General features: G+C 40.4%; 2 protein-coding genes across 2 annotated transcripts in view; one reads left to right on the top strand and one right to left on the bottom strand.

Moving 5' to 3' along the window:
• The window catches only part of NHLRC2 (NHL repeat containing 2), a 52,421-nt gene extending 49,479 nt beyond the window's left edge, over positions 1-2,942 (bottom strand). Inside the window, exon 1 of the mRNA XM_049645810.1 lies at positions 2,593-2,942. Within this exon, the coding sequence (XP_049501767.1) occupies positions 2,593-2,770 (178 nt within the window). The 5' untranslated portion in view covers positions 2,771-2,942. The remainder of the gene's footprint in view (positions 1-2,592) is intronic.
• Positions 2,943-2,972: 30 nt separating this feature from the next.
• DCLRE1A (DNA cross-link repair 1A) overlaps positions 2,973-19,399 on the top strand; it is a 23,857-nt gene continuing 7,430 nt past the window's right edge. The window contains exons 1-8 of the mRNA XM_049645809.1: positions 2,973-3,299; positions 3,873-4,999; positions 7,248-8,933; positions 10,457-10,590; positions 12,327-12,445; positions 15,520-15,660; positions 17,452-17,597; positions 18,384-18,538. Of these exons, the coding sequence (XP_049501766.1) occupies positions 4,534-4,999; positions 7,248-8,933; positions 10,457-10,590; positions 12,327-12,445; positions 15,520-15,660; positions 17,452-17,597; positions 18,384-18,538 (2,847 nt within the window). The 5' untranslated portion in view covers positions 2,973-3,299; positions 3,873-4,533. The remainder of the gene's footprint in view (positions 3,300-3,872; positions 5,000-7,247; positions 8,934-10,456; positions 10,591-12,326; positions 12,446-15,519; positions 15,661-17,451; positions 17,598-18,383; positions 18,539-19,399) is intronic.

Genomic DNA, 19,399 nt, shown 5'->3' with positions numbered 1-19,399 from the left:
AGGCCTTAACCACAAAATATTTCAAATGCAAAATTAAGCAAAATAAACTATCACAGATTTCATAGTATTAACACTGATGAAGAACGGGTTTGCCTCCCTCCAAAGAGAAATGGAAGCTCATTAATCTGTACTTTTGTAAATCAGAATATATAATTGCTTGAGTAGGACTTACAATTTTGCTAATAATTAAAAGATTTTGTTAAATATTAAAAGCACAGCTAACCAATTTAGAAAAACAAAGATAACGAGTTTGTGGTTTATAAGTAAATGCAGCCACTAAAACCGTTAATTGTACCTCAGAGCAGGTATCTGGAAATATTTTATAGAAATTGAAAGCCAAAGTTAGGTGGAAGAAGTGTATAATAACAGCTAACGCCTAATAGCAGTAACTAGAGTTACTCAATTTAAACAAAATTCTAAAAAAAAAAAACAACAAAAAAAACAAAAAAACGAAATCAAACCAGTATTTCTGCTTTAATAGTCCAACTTAGTGAGGTTTTAGGTGAGAGTGAGCTCTTAATTATGCATTTTTATAAAGTGTTAATTGCATACCAGATCAAGTAATCACATAAAACCTCAAACTAATGTATATTTCATATCTTAATGGCAAAATATTTATGAATCTGTCTTTTAAATTTATTTTCTGTAAATAGTCAAGAGTGACTTAGATTGGGGGGTAAGGAAACTATTATTAAATATCTGTTATTTTCTTACCATGCTTAACAAATTTTACAGTAACAATGAATATAATTTTTAAAAGCTGCCAACATTTGGGACGCCTGGGTGGCTCAGTCAGTTGAGCTTTGAACTCTTGGTTTCCGCTCAGGTCATGATCTCACCGTTGGTGAGTTCGAGCCTCACATCAGGCTCTGTGGGGACAGTGCAGAACTGTTTGGGATTCTCTCTCTGCCCCTTATCCACGTGGTGTCTCTGTCCCTCTCAAATTTTAAAATAAGCTGCCAACATTTATTGAGATCTCCTATGAACTAAGAACTTTAGATATATTACCTCTGACCCACATAATTAACCTGAAAGGTAAATACTAGGTTTATTTTATAAGGTAGTAAAGTAAGGCTTGGAGAAATCAAGTAACTTACTCAAAGTCATGCAGCTAACAAATGAAATAACTAGGACTTAACCCCAAATCTGTCTGAACCCATCCATTACACCACAGTTTCCCATAAACACCTACATCTTTTAAGAAATGAACAAAGCATACTGTTTGCGTTATGTTTATGACTTCTCGATTATAGTTCACTGATAAAGAAACCAAAGAAAAACTCTTACCTAATACTCTGAGCTCAATAATCAGCTCCAGCAGAAAATCTGATTACGTCAAATACGAAGCCTGAATATTTTGTTATATTATTTATGAATCACGAAGGTCAAATCTCATGGTAATAAAATACACCCAGTGTAACTATAAACAAGACTAGAAAATAAAAACATTGCCCCCAAACCTCACTGGTGACTAGTTTGTAACACTGTACTATGTAACTTCTTACAAAGTTTTTTTTTTAATAAACATGCATATATGTATATAATCTCTTTAATTTCTTTGATGGGTTAAGCAGTCACGCACCCAATTCTCTTGTAATAATTCCACAACATTTCAAATCCAGCCTAGGATTAGCAACAGGAAAAAAACCAAACAAACCATTTTTGAAGTTAGGAGAAAAAGGCTTGGAAAGACACGTGAGACTCTGTTGTCAGAGGCGAGGTTCCGATATACCTCCCAGGAGATACTGAACCCTGCCATATCCAACCGATTAACTATACATGTGGTTTCAGTGTCATGCCAGGAGACACGGCAACACCAACAAAACAATGCCAGTCCCAACCAAAGAAGGGAAAGTACGGTTTCGTTTATCATAGCAAGATGTGCTTCCCAAATAGCACTACTGCGAGTATCAGTTCCCTGGTGTTCCAAGCACTCAAAGAACTGGGATTCACACCCTGTTGACTGGCCATAATTGATTCAGATTTTAAGAATGACAAATGTCACGACTTTGAACGGAGAAGTGTGGCACAGCTAAGATACTTGCCAACCCGGGGTCTGTAGAGTCTGACTTTGGCGGTTATTATTAGCTGTGAAGCCTTAAGGAAGTTACTCAGCCTTCCCGTGCCTCAGTTTCCTCAACTATAAAATAAGTCTGTTAAGAAGCCTCAGCGGGTTGTAGAGAAGGTTAATTAGTCCCCTGAAGTGTTCACAACGGTGGGTGGCACAGACGTGCTAAGCGTCAGGATGATGCACAGAGGATGGCAATGACGACGCTGGGCAACCAGACTGCAACGACAGGGTGGCATGGACATTTCAGTCGTCGCCAACCGGACCCACGAAGCATTCGTGGAATGTCTAAGTTAACACAAGGCCCGGGCAAGGGCTCGGGACACAGTGACGAAAGTGCACGTCCCCGCGCTCCAGAAAACCACCCTCTGCCGCCGCTTCCGGCCCGGGGGAAGCGGCACAGCGGGCGAACCGCCCCCGCGCGGCCGTACTACCCTGCCTCGCCCCCCGCTGCAGGGGAGGGCGCAGTCCCCGAGGAAGGGGAGGTTCCGGGAGGGGTCCCCACCCCGAAGCCTGCCCCTCACCTTCCGGAAACTCGGGCACTGACAAGTCCTGCTCCCAGCCGTCCACCTTCTGCAGATACTGGTAGACCAAGCTGTCCTTCTCCTCCTGGGTGACGGCGTCGAGCAGGGCGTACTCCAGAGATGTCTGAGCCGGGAGCAGGCCCGCGAGGCTGGAGCCCCGGGCGCCGGGGGCCGCCATGTTCTCTCCGGACAGTCCAGAGGCGGCAGCCGGGCCCGCGGGAGGGTCTCGTGCAGGGAGAGAGGAAGCGCTTACGGTCCTTTGGTTTCAAAACGGCACATTCGCTTCACGCTCCCCCAGCCCCCACTCCACGCAAACGACACCGTTTCTTTTGTAACCATGCATTCCGATGCTAAGGTACAAAGTGCTGCAATTCGCGGGCCCGTAATTTAGCCACCGGCCCAAGCCACCCCGCCCCTTCCAGAGCCCCTCGGCACAGCTGAGCCTGGACATTCGGAGCGCCAGATTCAGCATGGAGAAAGCCTGCGGGTCAGCGTTCCAGAAGCTCTAAGAGAACCATTCCCTCCCCCCGCCACGCACACACACACTTCACTTTGGAAATTAGAGGGGGTTAGAACAAAAATAAGATAAAAGAAATCCGCAGGACTTAAAAGGACCCAAACTTTTTAGAAGTCCCGCCCTTAGACCGGGGTCAGCCGATTCGACACAGCAGTGGCAAAGGGACGCTGTTCCCGCCAAGACACGAGAGGTAACGGGGTGGGGGGGTGGGGGTGGGAAGGATGTCCTCACGGGAGAGATTTTCTTAAAGTTGGGAGTGACTGGCAATGGCTTTGGCTTATACACAAATACAGTATTTTGTCGCCCTGCTGTGCTGAAAGTGCGAGCGTGAACAGATTGTCAGCGGAGCGGAGCGAGGGGCGGGAGGGGGGCGCCTAGCGGAGCGGACGCAGCTGGAGCTGCTCCACGAGGGTGTGCGGGTGGCAGGTGGGCTGCGGCGAGGATCCGGGTGGGCCGGGCTTCCGACTTCAGAAGCGGAGGGCTCTGATGGCTTTTATAGAGCCGGCTGTGCTAGCAGCTCACCCTCTCCCTGCCTGGGAGGTGATAGGCCCCACTCACTGGCCTTGCAGCCTCCTAAGTTCAAAGAGAAGGTAGAGCAGGTGGGAGGCATCAGGCCGATGAACGTGGGTTTTGAGGCTGGTGGAGGGAGAGAAAGCTGGCCACCCCTAGGGCAGACCACTTCTGCGGTCTGGAGTTAGGAGTGTGGGTGGCCTCAGTGCAAGCACAATTTCACATATTTGAATTTTGTTTGTTCACTGTGCAGTGTGTGTCCGTTGCTGCTGGAGGAAGATACTGGACTGACCCAGGAAGCTGATGTGGCAGAATATCCAAGAGTCACAGATAAGGGCAATTTTTACCCCCTGAATCACACACCTCTTTGATTATGATGTGATTAGGGTGGTACTCGCAAGCCGAGGTAGCCATTTAATGTTTGGAAAACCTGCTAAGCCTGTTGCCCAGGGACTGTGTTCCATTTGTGAATTATTTGGACAATTGTCCAGTGGAAAGGGAACAGACAGGAGCTTTATAACAATTTTACAAAGCTCACCCTGAGATTAAGCTGTTGAACGTATACTTCCCATTAGTGTTTAATTTTCAAAGTATTGCTGATTCTTATTTTTATGTATCAAGTCCTTGGAAACGCCAAGTCACTTGAATGAAATAGCAGCCACAATGGTAAACTTCTCAAACGCTACCCCTGTGGTAGGTTCTCCTAATTTTATTGTGGTATAAATGGAAGAGCATGTGTTCTCAGGTATAAGGTTTGTCGTTTGCCAATACATCCATTACCAAAGCTTTAGGTTCCCATCGAGTTAGTGGGTTTGGGTTTTTTGGTTTTTTTGGGTTTTTTTTGGCAGCAAAATCTTTCCATTTAAAAATTTTGTAACAAATAGATTCCCAATTTTCTTAAAAATCATTTTGCCATGTTAGAGGATGCTTTTTTGGAAGAAGACATCTGGGAATACAAATCTAAAAGAAAACCAAAGCCGGTACATACAAATAATTGCTCTGAGAATACTCCAAAATCTGTTGAAAAAGCAACAGATGGAAAATACCAGTCAAAACGAAACAGAAATAAAAAAAGAACGGTAGAAGCTAAAGAAAAGACAAAGGACCCCGAAATTTGCCTTGGAGAAACAGAGAGTCAGACTTCTGTAGCTTCTAGTCAGAATTCTAGTTGTGAGGATGGTTTTCAGCAGTCCCAAGATCAGGAGGCCACTCCAGGAAAGCACTGTAGGACTCGCAAAAACAAACACGTATCTCCAAAGATACGTCCAGTTTATGATGGATACTGTCCAAACTGCCAGATGCCTTTTTCCTCATTGCTAGGTCAGACACCTCGATGGCATGTTTTCGAGTGTTTGGATTCGCCACCGGTCTCTGAAACAGGTAAGACTGCAAAAAAGGTAGTAGTTTTTAAATAGCCTAAAAGATCTGCATTAGGCAGAGGAATCAGTCCAGTGGAACAAGCAAGGCAAGCAGGAAACTGAAAGGGAGGGGAGGCGCTAAAGTATCAAAGTATAAATGACTTAACCCTAGAGGCAAACAAAGAAACCCTTCTTAAGAAGGGTAAAAGGATAATGGTCAATGGTATGATTGTAGAGAATGTTGCAAACTTGAAAACAGTCGAAATGCATTTTATTATTTGATGAAGGTTCCTAAATATCTCCATTATTTATTTATTTTTTTTTTTTTGTAAGTGTTAATTGAGCACGTACTGTGCTCGGTGCTTTAATTCTGTTTACTTACTTGACTCTCACAATGACCCCAAAAGGTAGGTGGTACTGACATCTTATAGATGAGCATTCTTTTTAGAGTTTTACTTATTTTAAGTAATCTCTATGCCCCACGGTGGGGCTTGAATTCACGACCCCAAGATCAGAGTCGCATGCCCAGGCACACCTATAGAGCAGCACTCTTGAATGTTAAACTGCCCATTTTGTTCTCTTTTGTGAAACAAATTTAAAGAATCATGCATATAGTCAAGTCTTTTTTTTTTTTTCTTTCAATATATTTATTTTGAGAGAGCGCACACACAAGCAGAGGAGAGGCAGAGAGAAAGGGAGAGGGAGAGAATCCCAAGCAGGCTGTCAGTGCAGAGCCCACATGGGGCTTGAACTCACGAGCTATGAGAGCATGACCTGAGCCGAAATCAAGAGTCGGGATGCTCATCCGACTGAGCCATCCAGGTGCCCCTATAGTCAAGTCTTCTAAATGTGATTGTGTTGGATTTGTCGTGGTACTGTACAGAAAGAAGAACTGGGAAGGAATCTTGGGTTTTTAAGATTCTAATTTAAAATGTGCCAAATGATAAATGAAGTAATGCTATGCTTTTATTATCTTTTAAGATCTATAATGTCATGTTTAACGTAGGAAGTCCTACTTGGAGTATATGAAGAATGGGTTGTTATGATTTGTGTATTTCAGAGATATCATATATACCATATATAGATTTCTAAATCTCAAAGAATTAAAATTCAGCAAAATAAAAATACTCAGTATGGCTTATATGTTATGTATGATTCAGAAGACATTTTTATTATTAACCTCTAGTTATTTTAAAGTACTGCACGAAGATGCAAAAGAACTTTAAAAAAATTGGCGTTAGCTTTTTTTATAAAATGAAAGCCTCATCAAATGCTAGTATTTTTGCTCTTAAGTGGCTCGAAAATCAGAAATGGAAGTTGGACTCCCGGGGGGGAGCACCTCAGGGTGAAATGTCTTAGGATGAAACCACCTGAAAGGTTTTTCTTTAGGTTTTTCATTGCCTAACCTTAGGAATAGAATCTCAGACAGACTCTTCTTGAATTGAATTTGGTTCCATAACAAATACTTTGATGAGGTGGTTTTAAATTAAGCAGTGAGGTCTTCTAGTTTAATGTAACATCTTTTTGGAGAGGAAGAGGGGTCACTTTTTTTATTTTTATTTTTTTATAAACCTGGAAATTAACGTACAAGGGGATTTGCCAAGATGGTTTACGGAATGGTTCTCAATTATAATAGTGTGATGGGGAGTAGTTTGCAGATTATTATTAAAACCTTATTATTAACCAGTTTATCAAATGGAATTTCAAATCTTAGACTCTAAAATATTCAGTGTATGAACAGCTATTACTAATTAGACTATTACTGTTATCCTATGCAGTGTGAATATTAAAAAAAAAAAAAGGACCCTAATTGGGTACTTTAATCGTCACAAATCCATACTGCTTGGTAAGATAAAAATTGGGGTAGAACTTTAGTTCTCTGACAGACACACTAGTCTTTTTCACTCTTTATTGCCTGAGCAAATCTGGACTAGTGAGCACCTGTAAATACCTCATGGAAGCATGAACTGCATTTTGAAGGAGCTCGTATTTATGAGAGTTACTTGGGGAAGGGGGGAAGGTATTAGTCTTAAAAATTTTTTTGGAAACAGATTCTCTGCAGAGAAACTTTAAGAAGTATTTGATTTAAAACTCATAACGAGCACCTTGCAAAACCATACTGGATTATTGTTATTTTATGCTGGGTCTTTTGATTGTATAAAGAGAGCCATGGTCCTAAGGCTTCAAAGTCGGACTGATGACTTTTCACTGACGTGTTGACTCTGTCTGTGTTTTGATCCTCTCTTACTTTTCTTTGTTAAAATTTTCAGAGTGTCCTGATGGTCTTGTGTGTACCTCAACAATTCCTTCTCATTTCAAGAGATACACTCACCTCCTGCTGGCTCAGAGCAGAGCCAGCAACCAGCCTCTCGGCAGCTCACCACATGGGCCAGGGGGTCGTTTCGGTGAGACTAATCCAAGCTTCCTCTGTAGCCTTGAGGAAAGATGGTCCCTGCATCAGAAACAGACGGAAAACTTAAAAACCGTTTCACCTGCGCCCTCATCGGTGACACCGTGTCTAAAGAAATCTCAGTCTCCTGCTCAAACCAATACCAAGATATCTTCTTTGACAAATCTCCAAACATCCCAATCCACCCCACGACTTGCAGGATGTGTTAATAATGACAAACCAGTAGGAGTTGGTTTGCCTCTTGCTGAAGAATTAGACAGCCAAAACAACTCAGAACGCGCACTCTCGCCACTGCCAGAAAATGACTTTAGCAGCTACGAAATCTCTTACTCTCCACTTCAAAGTGATGAAGAGACTGACGAGATAGATGAAAAGCTAGGTGATTCACAGCAGGAACTGCTGTTTACAGAAAGCTCTAAAGACGGCAGCCTGGAAGAAGAGGACACCAGCTCTTCTTTGTTTCACCAACTCCGTGGCTCCTCCCTGAGGGACCAGCAGGAGCGCGGCCCCCACGTGCACGGCTTCGTAACTCAGGATCAACACGACGAAGTATTGTATAAACACAACACGCTAACCGGTTCGTCTCAGCCTCTTTTCCAGAATAAGAGCATTACTTCATGTGATGATGGGGCGCATACTGGTGATGATTTCGTGCCGCTTCCGTCGGCATTCGCAGAGGGGCTTCCTTCTAGTTATCAAGCTGTTACAGCAAAACCCGGCAAGGCAGGATGTCGGGCAAATAAACAGAAACAGGTACTTGAAGAATCAGCTGTTGGCAATCAGATTTCCCTTCCATCACTTAATCGTGAAATGCCAAAAGCTTTTGGAAGCCAGGGAGAAGGGGCTCTTTCTTTCCAGCCAACCCAAAGTAAAATTAGGAAAGCATCAAATAGGAACTTCAGTGCTAAGAACAGTACTAACTCCACATGTGTCTGCGGAAAGGCATTAGGTGGTATACAAGGCAGTAAAGTTACAATTCCAAATACAGAGAAATCTAGCGCGTCTGCTGCGGCCGAGTCTCTAAAAATACCGCCATCTGGTCCAAGCTGTCCTGCGACACAGTCTTCTTCCAAGGTAATGAAACAAACGGATATAGGTGTTTATTTTGGTCTGCCACCCAAAAGAAAAGAAGAGAAATTGCTGGAGGGAAGTGCAGTAGAAGGGCTGAACTTCAATCCAGCTGTAAGTCCTAAGGAAAAGAGGTCCCGGCAGCGCAAGAGGAAAGCAGAAACATCATTAAGTGATTTAGAATTTGATACAAAGAATTTAAGTGAGACTCAGCCCTCTGTGGAATTTTCCAGTGAGAGGTCACAGCATCAAAGAAAGCGACTGAGAAAGTCAGATTCACTACAGGCAGGAGCACATCAGAAGAGGTCACATCGCCTTATCGATAGGACAGAATCCGAAACCCTCAATTTAAGGAAAGACAAAGTCTTCGTAAAATCAGCTTGTGGCAGGCTGCAGAGAGGGAACACAAAAATCCCAGAGTCATCTAATGCAGGACAATTAAGAAAAAAGACATGCCCATTCTATAAGAAAATACCTGGTAAGTTGAAATGCCAATGTTTAATATACCTACAAAGAATCAACTTAAAATTTCATGTTCATTCCCCATGTTGTGTGTCTGTGTTTGTATAAAACAATTTTTATATGTATTTCCTTTGTTTTTTATAATTCATTGACCTGTAACAGATTTTTTTTTTTTGGCCTATTTGAATGTTTTTGCCCTATTCAATGCAGCAAACTTTTATTAAATATGTTCTGTGTACAAGATCCTATACTAGTAGGTAGATATTACAGATTTGACACAGTTGAGTAAAGGTCAGCTTAATAGGGAAGGAGGAAAGGCTCTCTGTAAGTAGTTATAATAAAAACAGTCCCTATGCCCTTAAGAGAAATACTGAGTGCTAAATAGCTTCAAAGAAGGAAAACTAACAAATTGCATAAGTCATAATAAATGTCAAATAGTTTTAATGCACACCATAACTTAGTTTCTCAGCCTTTTCATATTTTATAATTCCCAGTGCCTTCATAAGTGAATTACAAAAATGCATAGTAAAATGAATTTTATTATTGAAGAAACCAGTAACTCTTCTTCTGAAGAGAATATAAAGCTGCCAAAATATACCCGGTTTCAGAAAGACGTTTTAAAGTGCCTTGATATTCCCGATCTAGAATCCAAAATGTTTATGTAGGGAATAGCATTTATGTACATCAGAGCTCCAGTTTTGTTGTTAATGATTCCTGTGATGAGTTTTCTGTATTTTAAGTGAGCCAGAGACTGGTATGCTGTGTGTGGATAAGCCTCAGTGGGATTGTGACGTACGCCTGTTTACTGTCTCATCACAATCCACACCCTTGGCTACTTCTTTCATGAACATTTTTCAGAACACCTCAACCATTTTGTTTTCTTACAACTCCTCTAGATAGCCTTTTTGGGGCATTTTTTAAAAAAGATTTTAAGTAATCTCTACACCCATTGTGGGGCTTGAACTCACAACCTCGAGATCAAGAGTTGCATGCTCTGCTGACGGAGCCAGCAGGCACCCCAGAATTTATTTTCTTACTTCCTCCCATCCCGCACCGTGAAATTCGAATACTGCATATGCTGTTCATCTGTTATTGTACTGTGACCCTTTGGAGACCCTCAGCCGCTGTAATTTGTAAGATTACTTGGGCCTTCAACCATGTCTGCCCCCGGTGTGCACTGCCAAAATAGAATAAAATAAGAAGAAATATAGCATTTTCCTTTTGCTGTTTTGTAGAAGCGAAGGATTTAAGTCAGGAAAACAAAGAAATAATTGGTTTGTAGCTTAGCATTTTAATTTCTTTTGGTACAGTTATTCATTGAAAAAGCAAAGCCAATAGTGGGATATTTACTAGACACTCACAAGACTTCTTTTCATTTCTAGTATCCGATTTTGCTGAATTTATGTGGAATAAGGTTTTAGGGTATAAAGCTCAGTTGGAATCGAGATGCGTAGACGGTAGGATCTGTTTACGTTCGAACTGAGCATCTTCCACCCCGTTACCTATCACTCAAGCAGCTGTGTGCTCTTTCCGTGACAGGGACTGGCTTTACAGTTGATGCCTTCCAGTACGGACTGGTGGAAGGTTGCACAGCCTATTTTCTCACACATTTTCATTCTGATCATTACGCTGGATTGTCTAAAAACTTCACATTTCCAGTTTATTGTAGTGAGGTAAGTTTCAGTATTCGAAACTCTAAATGTATGGAATGCAGCGAATTTCTAAGCAGTGTGGTTGAAAAAGAGTAACTAACGTTGTAAGATCTGTCATCCTACTAGAAAAGCTATGAGAAAATAGATTCCACATTAAGATTCTAAAATTAAATGAGCTATTGTCAACAGTTACAATAAGATTTAAAAAAAATTTTTTTTACGTTTGTTTATTTCTGAGACAGAGACAGAGCATGAGTCGGGGAGGGGCAGAGAGAGAGGGAGACACAGAATCTGAAACAGGCTCCAGGCTCTGAGCGGTCAGCACGGAGCCCGACGCGGGGCTCGAACTCACAGACTGTGAAATCATGACCCGAGCTGAAGTCGGACGCTCAACCGACTGAGCCACCCAGGCGCCCCTAGGATCTTTTTTTTAATCCTTTATTATATGGAAACAGTAAACTACTTCATGCACTTCATGGTGCACTAAAACACCTAAGTTTCATCCAGTAAACATCTATTGAGTACCTTAAAAGACATTCAAGGCAAAAATACCTAACTTCAAGGCACTCACGGCCTTCAGGTGATACTTTTCCAAGTGCGTGGTGATGGGGTTGGTATTGTGCTAGAAAACTGAGCAGAATGCCAGCAAGTAGGAGAAAGTGCTTTACACTGTCCTAGGCCAAGGTCAGAGAAAGTTTCCTGGTGAAAGAGATACCTTGAATTAATTATTAAAAGGTGACTATTTTAAGGGTGCCTGGGTGGCTCAGTCGGCTAAGCATCGGACTCCTGATTTCAGTTCAAATCATGATCTCAGGGTTGTGAGATCGAGCCCGGTGTCAGGCTTCGCGCAGGGCATGGAGACTGTTTAAGATTCTCTCTCCTTCTACTGCTTGTGTATTCTCTTTCTCTCTCTCTCTAAAAAAAATAGAAAAGAAATGAGTATTCTAATGCCTACTACTAAGGGATTTGGCTAGAATTTGATTTAATCCTCAAGCATTCTTGAATTCTTGAATTCACCTCTTTTTTTTTTTAAGTTTTTTTAAAATTTATTTTAGAACGAGAGAACGTGAGTGTGGGTGGGGCAGAGAGAGAGAGGGACAGAGGACCTGAAGCAGGCTCTGTGCTGACAGCAGTGAGCCCGACATGGAGCTCAAACTTAGGAACTGTGAGGTCATGTCCTGAGCCAAAGTCGGACACTCAACCAACTGAGCCACCCGTGTACCCCTAACCTCTTTTTATTAATGAGGCAACTGAGGCTGGGAAAGGGGTTAAATAACGTGCCCCAAGTCAGAGAGCTAATAATGGCAGAGCCAGAATTTGAACACAGGTCTGTCCGATTCCAGAACCAGGTGGAAGAGAGAGAAGAGGACATTCTAGGTAGAGAGTAGAGTTTGTATAAGCGCACACACACCTTAGAAGTCGACCCATCCCAGGCACTTCGGATAATTCAGAATGGCTAACCATGAGGTAGGGAATAACAGAAGATAAACCCGCAGAAATGAGCAGGGGCCGGCTCATGCGGGGTTTTGGTTGTTATCTGGAGATGGGGGACTTTGCATAGATAGGGACAGCCAGCGACAGTGTTTAAGCAGAATTGCGACAGTCATTTTAGGAAGTTTTTTTTTCTGGTATTCGAGAGGATTTCCATGAATATCAGTGGGAGAACAGGTAGACTAAGATGCTTGGCTCTAAACTAGATCTGAAGTAGGAGACTCAGTGTGTCGCTGTGTCAGCAACAAGTGCGTTCTGTTTCGCAGATAACCGGCAATTTGTTGAAGAGCAAACTTCACATGCAAAAGCAATATGTCCATCCACTACCAATGGACACTGAATGTATAGTAAATGGTGTAAAAGTCATTTTGCTCGATGCCAACCAGTAAGTATTAAAGTTATATTAAGGCTAGCCTATTTTTTAAAAGATTAACAAAAATAAGTATATCTATTTAAGAACTCTCTTATTGAAACCATTATTCCTATTTTTAAAAATTTGAGTAAAATGTGTTTCTCCTTTTGAAAAAAAAAAAAATAACGTGCCCGATTACAGAATCAGAGATTAAATATAATGGGATCCTTTAAATATTATCTAACCCATTTTGATGCAGTTTAAATTACTATGTTTAACATACGACATCCCTCTTATTTAAAAAAAAAACACATTTTAACGTGTTGCTGTTTTGAAGACATAACCTTTTGCCATTTTCTTTTTTCTTGTTAAATTAAAAAAAAATAATTTTGTTTGTTATTGAGAGACACAGAGACAGCATGAGCATGGGAGGGGCAGAGAGAGGGAAATGCAGAATCGGAAGCAGGCTCCAGGCTCCGAGCTATCAGTAGCAAGCCCGATGCGGGGCTCGAACTCACAAACCGCGAGATCACGACCTGAGCCAAAGTCAGACACCTAGCCAACTGAGCCACCGAGGCGCCCCTGCCATTTTCTTTATTTTTTTTAGTTTTTGCCATTTTCTTTAATATCGTTTATATAAGTTAACAGATTGTACTCCATTCAGATTACCAGAGGATTTTTGTTTCCTTTTAAGAAATTCTTCAAGCTTTTAATACTAAAGACTTGGAATTTTTTTTTCTTGAAAATGGTTTCCTGTTTTCCCTCTTTTTTTTTTCTTTTTAAATGTAAAGCACTGTCAGTATCATATTGCCAAAGTGTAATTCTCAACTGCACTTCTTCCTACTTTTCATACAATTTTAGCCTTGTGTACCTTAGAGATCACAGATGTGTAGAGAATTAAAATTAAGACTAGGTCTCCAGAAATCCAGACCCATGCTCTGTCTGTCTTCAGGTTCCCTTTAACTTTCTGTCTGCTAACTTCTGTTTCTTTTTTTAATCACCAATTATGACAACTCAAGTTCTGATATTTTTTAAGCCAACTTTATTAGGCATAATTTACATAAATAAAATAGACCCATTTTAAGTGTCTGCTGAATTTTGACAAAAATGCACACCCATGTAATTCCCACCACAGTAAAAATTATATCGGAAATTTTCCCCGCCCCAAAAGGTTTCCTGATGCTCCTTCCCAGTCAATCCCGCGCTGACTCTGGCCCAGGGAACCATTGATCTGTTTCCTATCACCATGGATTAGGTTTGTGGTTCATTTCCTGAATCCTAGGGATTCAGCTAAATGAAATCACATAGTGTCTACTCTTTTGCATCCAGCTTCTGTCCATGTTTTTGAGATTCATCCAAGCTGATGTGTATATCAGTGGTTTGTTCCTTGTTACTGCTGAATAGTATCAGTTGTATGGGCACACTACAATATCTTTATTCACCTCTTGATGGACAACTGATTTTTGTTTATTGACCTTATATCCTGAGACCTTGCTAAACTTGCACATTAGTTGTAGTAGGTTTTTTATAGATTTCTTAGAAATCTTCTACGTGTATGATCATGTCATCTATAAGTATAGACAATTTTGTTTTACTTCTTTCCATTCAGAGTGCTTTTTTTCCCCTCTTGTTTTTGGTCCTGGCTCAACCTCTCAGTGGTGAGAGCAGAGATACTGCCTTGGTCCTGACCCTAAGAAGAAAGCTTTCAGCCTTTCTCCTTAAGCTTGATGTTGGCAATGGGTTTTTCATAAATGCCTTTTATTAGGTTGAGGAAGATGCCCTCTCTTCCTGGTCTACAGAGTTTGTAATCATGAATGGATATTGAATTTTGTCACATGTTCCTTCACCTACTGAGAATATCATATAACTTTTCTCCTTTATGATGTTAACAGGGTAAATAATCATGATGGGTTTTCTGAATGTTAAACCAGCCTTGCATTGCTGGGATAAACCCCACTTAATCTTCATGGATTATCCTTTTAAAAATATATATTGCTGGATTTGATATGCCAGATATTTTGTTAAAGACTTCTGTATCTGGTTTTCATAATGGATGTTGGTCTGTAGTTTTTTGGTTTCTTTAATAATGCTTTTGTCTGGTTTTGACATTAGGGTAATGCTGGCCTCATGAAATATTCCCTCCTCCTCTATTTTCTGAAAGATGTTGTGTATATTGGTATTATTGGTATTATTTCTTCCCCAGTCTTGGTATCATTATTATTGGTAATGTTGGTATTATTTCTTTCCCACTTCAGTCATTCATCTGAAGTTTGGGGGCAGGAAGCTAAGGGGTAATTTTTAATTACCAAAGTAATTATGTCATATTTTTTCCTAAAATGCAAAATTAAAGTTTCCTGTGTTTTGGCAGTAATTTCCAAGCCCCAATATGGTAGAGAGTCCCCAAGTCTACCGTGAGGCCCAGTGGTTCCCTAGGAAGACCCAGGGGACTCAGAAAAGTTGTCGTACTCATGGTGACAGCGAAAGGATTCAGATTAAAATCAGCAAAGGGAAAAGGCAAATGGGGGCAAAGTCCAGGAGAAACCAGGCCCGGGTTTCCAGGTACCCTTCTAATGAGTGGCACGGATGCACTTAGTTCTCCCAGCAGCCATGTGTCACCACACATGCAAAGCCTGGCCAAGCTGGGAAGCTCATGGAGCCTTGGGTCCAGCAGGGACGTCAGTCGTGTGCACATGCAGCACCCACGTGACTTGCCTCAGCTACTCAGACTCCAGGCCCAGAGAGCAAAACCAGATATTCACCATAGATAACACCATTAGCATAAACTCTCACGTCAAGCTAGTAACACGTGGCCCCAGGCGTCAGGCGCACAAAGCACTCTTACAGGGCAGAAGATTCCAAGGGCTCAGAACTCCTCTCTCAAGGGCCAGCCAAGGACTAGTCCTAAAGACACGTTTTAGGTGGGGAAGTGTGGAGTTTGAACAATCCTTTCCTGCGCCTGGATTTTTTTTTTTTTTATGATGTAAATAAACTTTCTAAAGTAAAAATGCTCCATTTCCTCTGTATGCAGTGCTGTGTCTTCACCTACTGAAACTGAATAAGTTCCTTTGGCTTCCTTGCCAGTGTTAAGAATATTCCTTTGTGTTCAGCTGTCCAGGTGCTGTCATGATCCTGTTCTATCTTCCTAATGGTAAAGTCCTGTTACACACCGGAGACTTCCGAGCCCATCCCACCATGGAACGTTCTCTTCTCGCAGGCCAGAAAGTCCACACGCTTTACTTAGATACGACGTAAGAGAGGCTTTGTTTGTATGCTTCCTTTTCCCGCTGACAATACTTGCCCCGTAGATCATGAATAATGTGCACAGGTGCTTAGGTAATCAAAATGATGGCTGATTACCAATTACCATCTTAAGACTATTAGAGAAATGCTGTTTGAAAAACTACGTACTTGCTTAAGAACAAATTTGAGAGGACATAGTCCTAACCAGCTACGACTCAGTTTTTCTTTTTTGTAATTTCCTTTTGAAAATACGGTTTCTGTGAGAATCCTGTTACTGAAACGAGGAAGGAAAACCGGGGGGGGGGGGGGCAAACTTTAGGAAACACCCTTTTAAGTTATTTTTTCAAAGTACTTGTGTAACTATTAAGTGTAATTGTGGAGAAGAAACAGAAGCCAAAATGCGATTCTGCTTCAGAATATTCAAAATTCTTAGTTTGTTTCTCCAAATGTAATTTTTAAGTGACAACTTTGAATTCCTAAATGTTATATAAACATAATGGCACCAGCCATTTTTTATTATATGTTAAAATACCTCATCATTTTGTTAGAATTTAATTATATCAACTATTTCAACCTGTTTTAAGAAGTGAGTTTGGATGGCATATTTTAATAAAAAAATGGCCTTTCCACATCCCGTTTTCTAACACCATAGCTAATTTTTCCATTTTTTAATATGTACTTTAAATACTAGGTAAATTAAGAAAATAATAAGTAAAAAAAAAACCCAAAACACCTTTTTTTTGTTACTTAGTTTCGCTCAACATAGAATTCTGAATTTCTTTGTGGGTTTTTTATCAGAGGAAAGACCTAAGTGTCTTCTCTATTATTATGGCTGAGCAGCAAAAACAATTTTGAAAATGGGGAAAATATGTTTCTTTGATATTTTTACTCTGTGACATTTTTTAAGTAAAAAAAAATGATTGATTTTCATTTTCATGATTTTCATCCCAAGTGGAGACAGGTAGCTAGTAGTCTTAGGGTTAATTTTATATTTGGTGTTATCGTATTGAGGTAGACCCCAACTGAATCTGTAGTATTCCTGTAATATTGTACATATTTCTGTACCTCCTCAGAAGAGCAGATAACCATGTGAATATTCACTGTTTGATTTAACGCCACTTCAGTACATTCAAATTTGATTTCATCACTTTTTTATTTATTTAAAAATATTTTTTTTCTAATGTTTATTTATTATTGAGAGACAGAGAAACAGAGCATGAGCATGGGAGGGGCGGAGAGAGGGAGAAACACAGAGTCCGAAGCAAGCTCCAGGCTCTGAGCTGTCAGCACAGAGCCCGACGCAGGGCTCGAACTCCCAAACCTCGAGATCATGACCTGAGCTGAAGTCGGACGCTTAACTGGCTGAGCCACCCAGGCGCCCCACATCATTTTAATTTTTAAACGAAATCAGAATTCTTTAGTTCAGAAGTAATCCCTGCCACTAGTATTTTCTTTGATAGTGATTGGGGTTAAAACAAAAAAGCTGCTGAGGTTTGTAATTCACAGCTAAAATAGCTGGCCAGCTAGAACAGTCCTTTAAGAAAAAGGGGCAGTTTCTTTATATGAGGGTGATGAAAGAAATATGAAAAAGATACATTGAAGATGCAGAATTCCATCATAAATTACCCCTGGCCTGTCACAAATATTTTAACCGTAGGCAGTCCATAACCAGAGTGGTGTTAAATCATACTGTTGCTGTACGTACACTTGCTAAAGCTTGTTTTCTAGAACAACATCCAGCCTAATGCTATGGCTTTCTTGTTGCTCATTTAATAAGTACCATTTTGAACATATTACAGATACTGCAGCCCAGAATACTCCTTCCCGTCGCAGCAAGAGGTTATCCAGTTTGCCATCAACACTGCCTTTGAGGCAGTAACTCTAAACCCACGTGTTCTTGTTGTCTGTGGCACTTATTCTATTGGAAAAGAGAAAGTCTTCCTAGGTGGGTGGTGGCTGTATCTAATTTACATTAATATATTATAAAGATCAGATTCTCTTTTGCATAAAGCCCTTTCAGTCTGGATGCTTGCACTTGGTACTTCTTTCCTGAAATGGTGCAGTATTACCTTTGAAGAAAAATTGATAGAGTTGGATTCCTTTAAACTTTGAAAGGCTTAACTTAATGGAAATGCTTGGGAAGTGTGTGTGCCATTGCCTATGCATCAATACAGTGTTTACAGAGCAAATGTCCGTTGCTGCGTTAGTATTTCAGTGAACTTGGAAAATTTACTAATGCGTAATTGTGTCTCTGCCTTCTTTGAGGATAACCATCAATTAATTACTTTAGAGAACAGTTTTAATTTTTGTACATAAATGATTTCTGGATATGTAATTGTAGCTTGTCCAGATGGCATTAGACTATTTTACAAAATACTTGGCATTTCTTCCTAATTATGGTCGCATCATGGCAAACATTAAGATATGAAGTGATAAAGCCAGAGTTTTAACTCCTCCCACTTTGGTTCCTTCTTTTCCTCTACCCCTGTCTATACATCTTTTGTGATTTTTAAATACTAGGTCTTAAAAATAAGTTCTTTGGATTTCTCACAGTTCTTACTTCATATAGTTAACCAACAAAAGTACTCAGTGTTTTTGAAATATTAAAAGTGTGAACGTTTTCAATTTTTTTGGGGGGGGGATTCTTATTTTAAATTTTGATTAAGTTGTAACTTAATTTTTTTTTATAAGCTGTGATTTTACTATTTTCAACCTTTTCCTTTGCCTATAGCCATCGCTGACGTTTTAGGTTCAAAAGTGGGCATGTCCCAAGAAAAATATAAAACCTTACAGTGCCTCAACATCCCAGAACTTAATTCCCTCATCACTACAGATATGTGCAATTCACTGGTTCACCTTCTCCCAATGATGCAAATTAACTTTAAGGTAAGTATTCATGAGATGTCTTTTTAGCATGAACTAGAAAAGGTAGTGCAATGATTATAAACTGGAATCCCATTTTACTTGAGTTTAACTTGGAGGAATTAGAGTGGAGTCATAGTAAACTTCGCCCTAGAAGATCTTTTAAGTGGAATTTACAGTGCTTTTATTTTGTGTGTGTGTGTATGTGTGTGTGTGCGCGCACACGTGTGCATGTGAACAGCTGTATAGAGTAATTCACATGTCCTGGGAACTGGAGAACTATCATAAAAGAAACAAAAGTAGGAAAGCATGCAACTGTCTGATCATTCACACCTTATGTTTTGAAGATTGTCTTCCATTCCTTTCCAGTGAGTAGAGCAATGAATGGAGAGTTCTAAGAGTTCTTACTTGTGTTAAGGTCTATTCTGTATTAATTGTAAGCCCCTATAATACTGATATATGTTGGAAATTTACGGGCTGTGAGGATTAAGTGCAACAGTGGGAGTGCATTCAAAAAGGATGTTCTAGTGTTAGTTCTGAGGCAGAGGTTAAGAGACACAAGATATGACCTCACTCTGATTTGGGGCCCTTACTTGTCCGGTTTACTCCTATACTAAGATTCATTCCATTTACTAACATTTGGACACCTAGCAATGGAATACTTCAGAGCTGTGTATTAAAAATAGGTCAGAACATAATGTACACACACACACAAAATGTATTTTCACTTTTGTTAAGATGTTCATGAAATAACATTTATGGAGCTTTTTGAAATAGCTTAAAAAAAAAAAAAGAAAATGAGTTATTTTAGTTCTAACCCCTGGAATAAGGAAATTGTAACAGGTGTAACTATTCCTTTGTTCATGAGAGAAAGGCAAAATTTTT

The sequence above is a fragment of the Panthera uncia genome, chromosome D2, assembly GCF_023721935.1.
Source record: "Panthera uncia isolate 11264 chromosome D2, Puncia_PCG_1.0, whole genome shotgun sequence".
NCBI classification, from domain to species: domain Eukaryota; kingdom Metazoa; phylum Chordata; class Mammalia; order Carnivora; family Felidae; genus Panthera; species Panthera uncia.
This window is presented reverse-complemented; position numbering and strand designations above follow the sequence as displayed.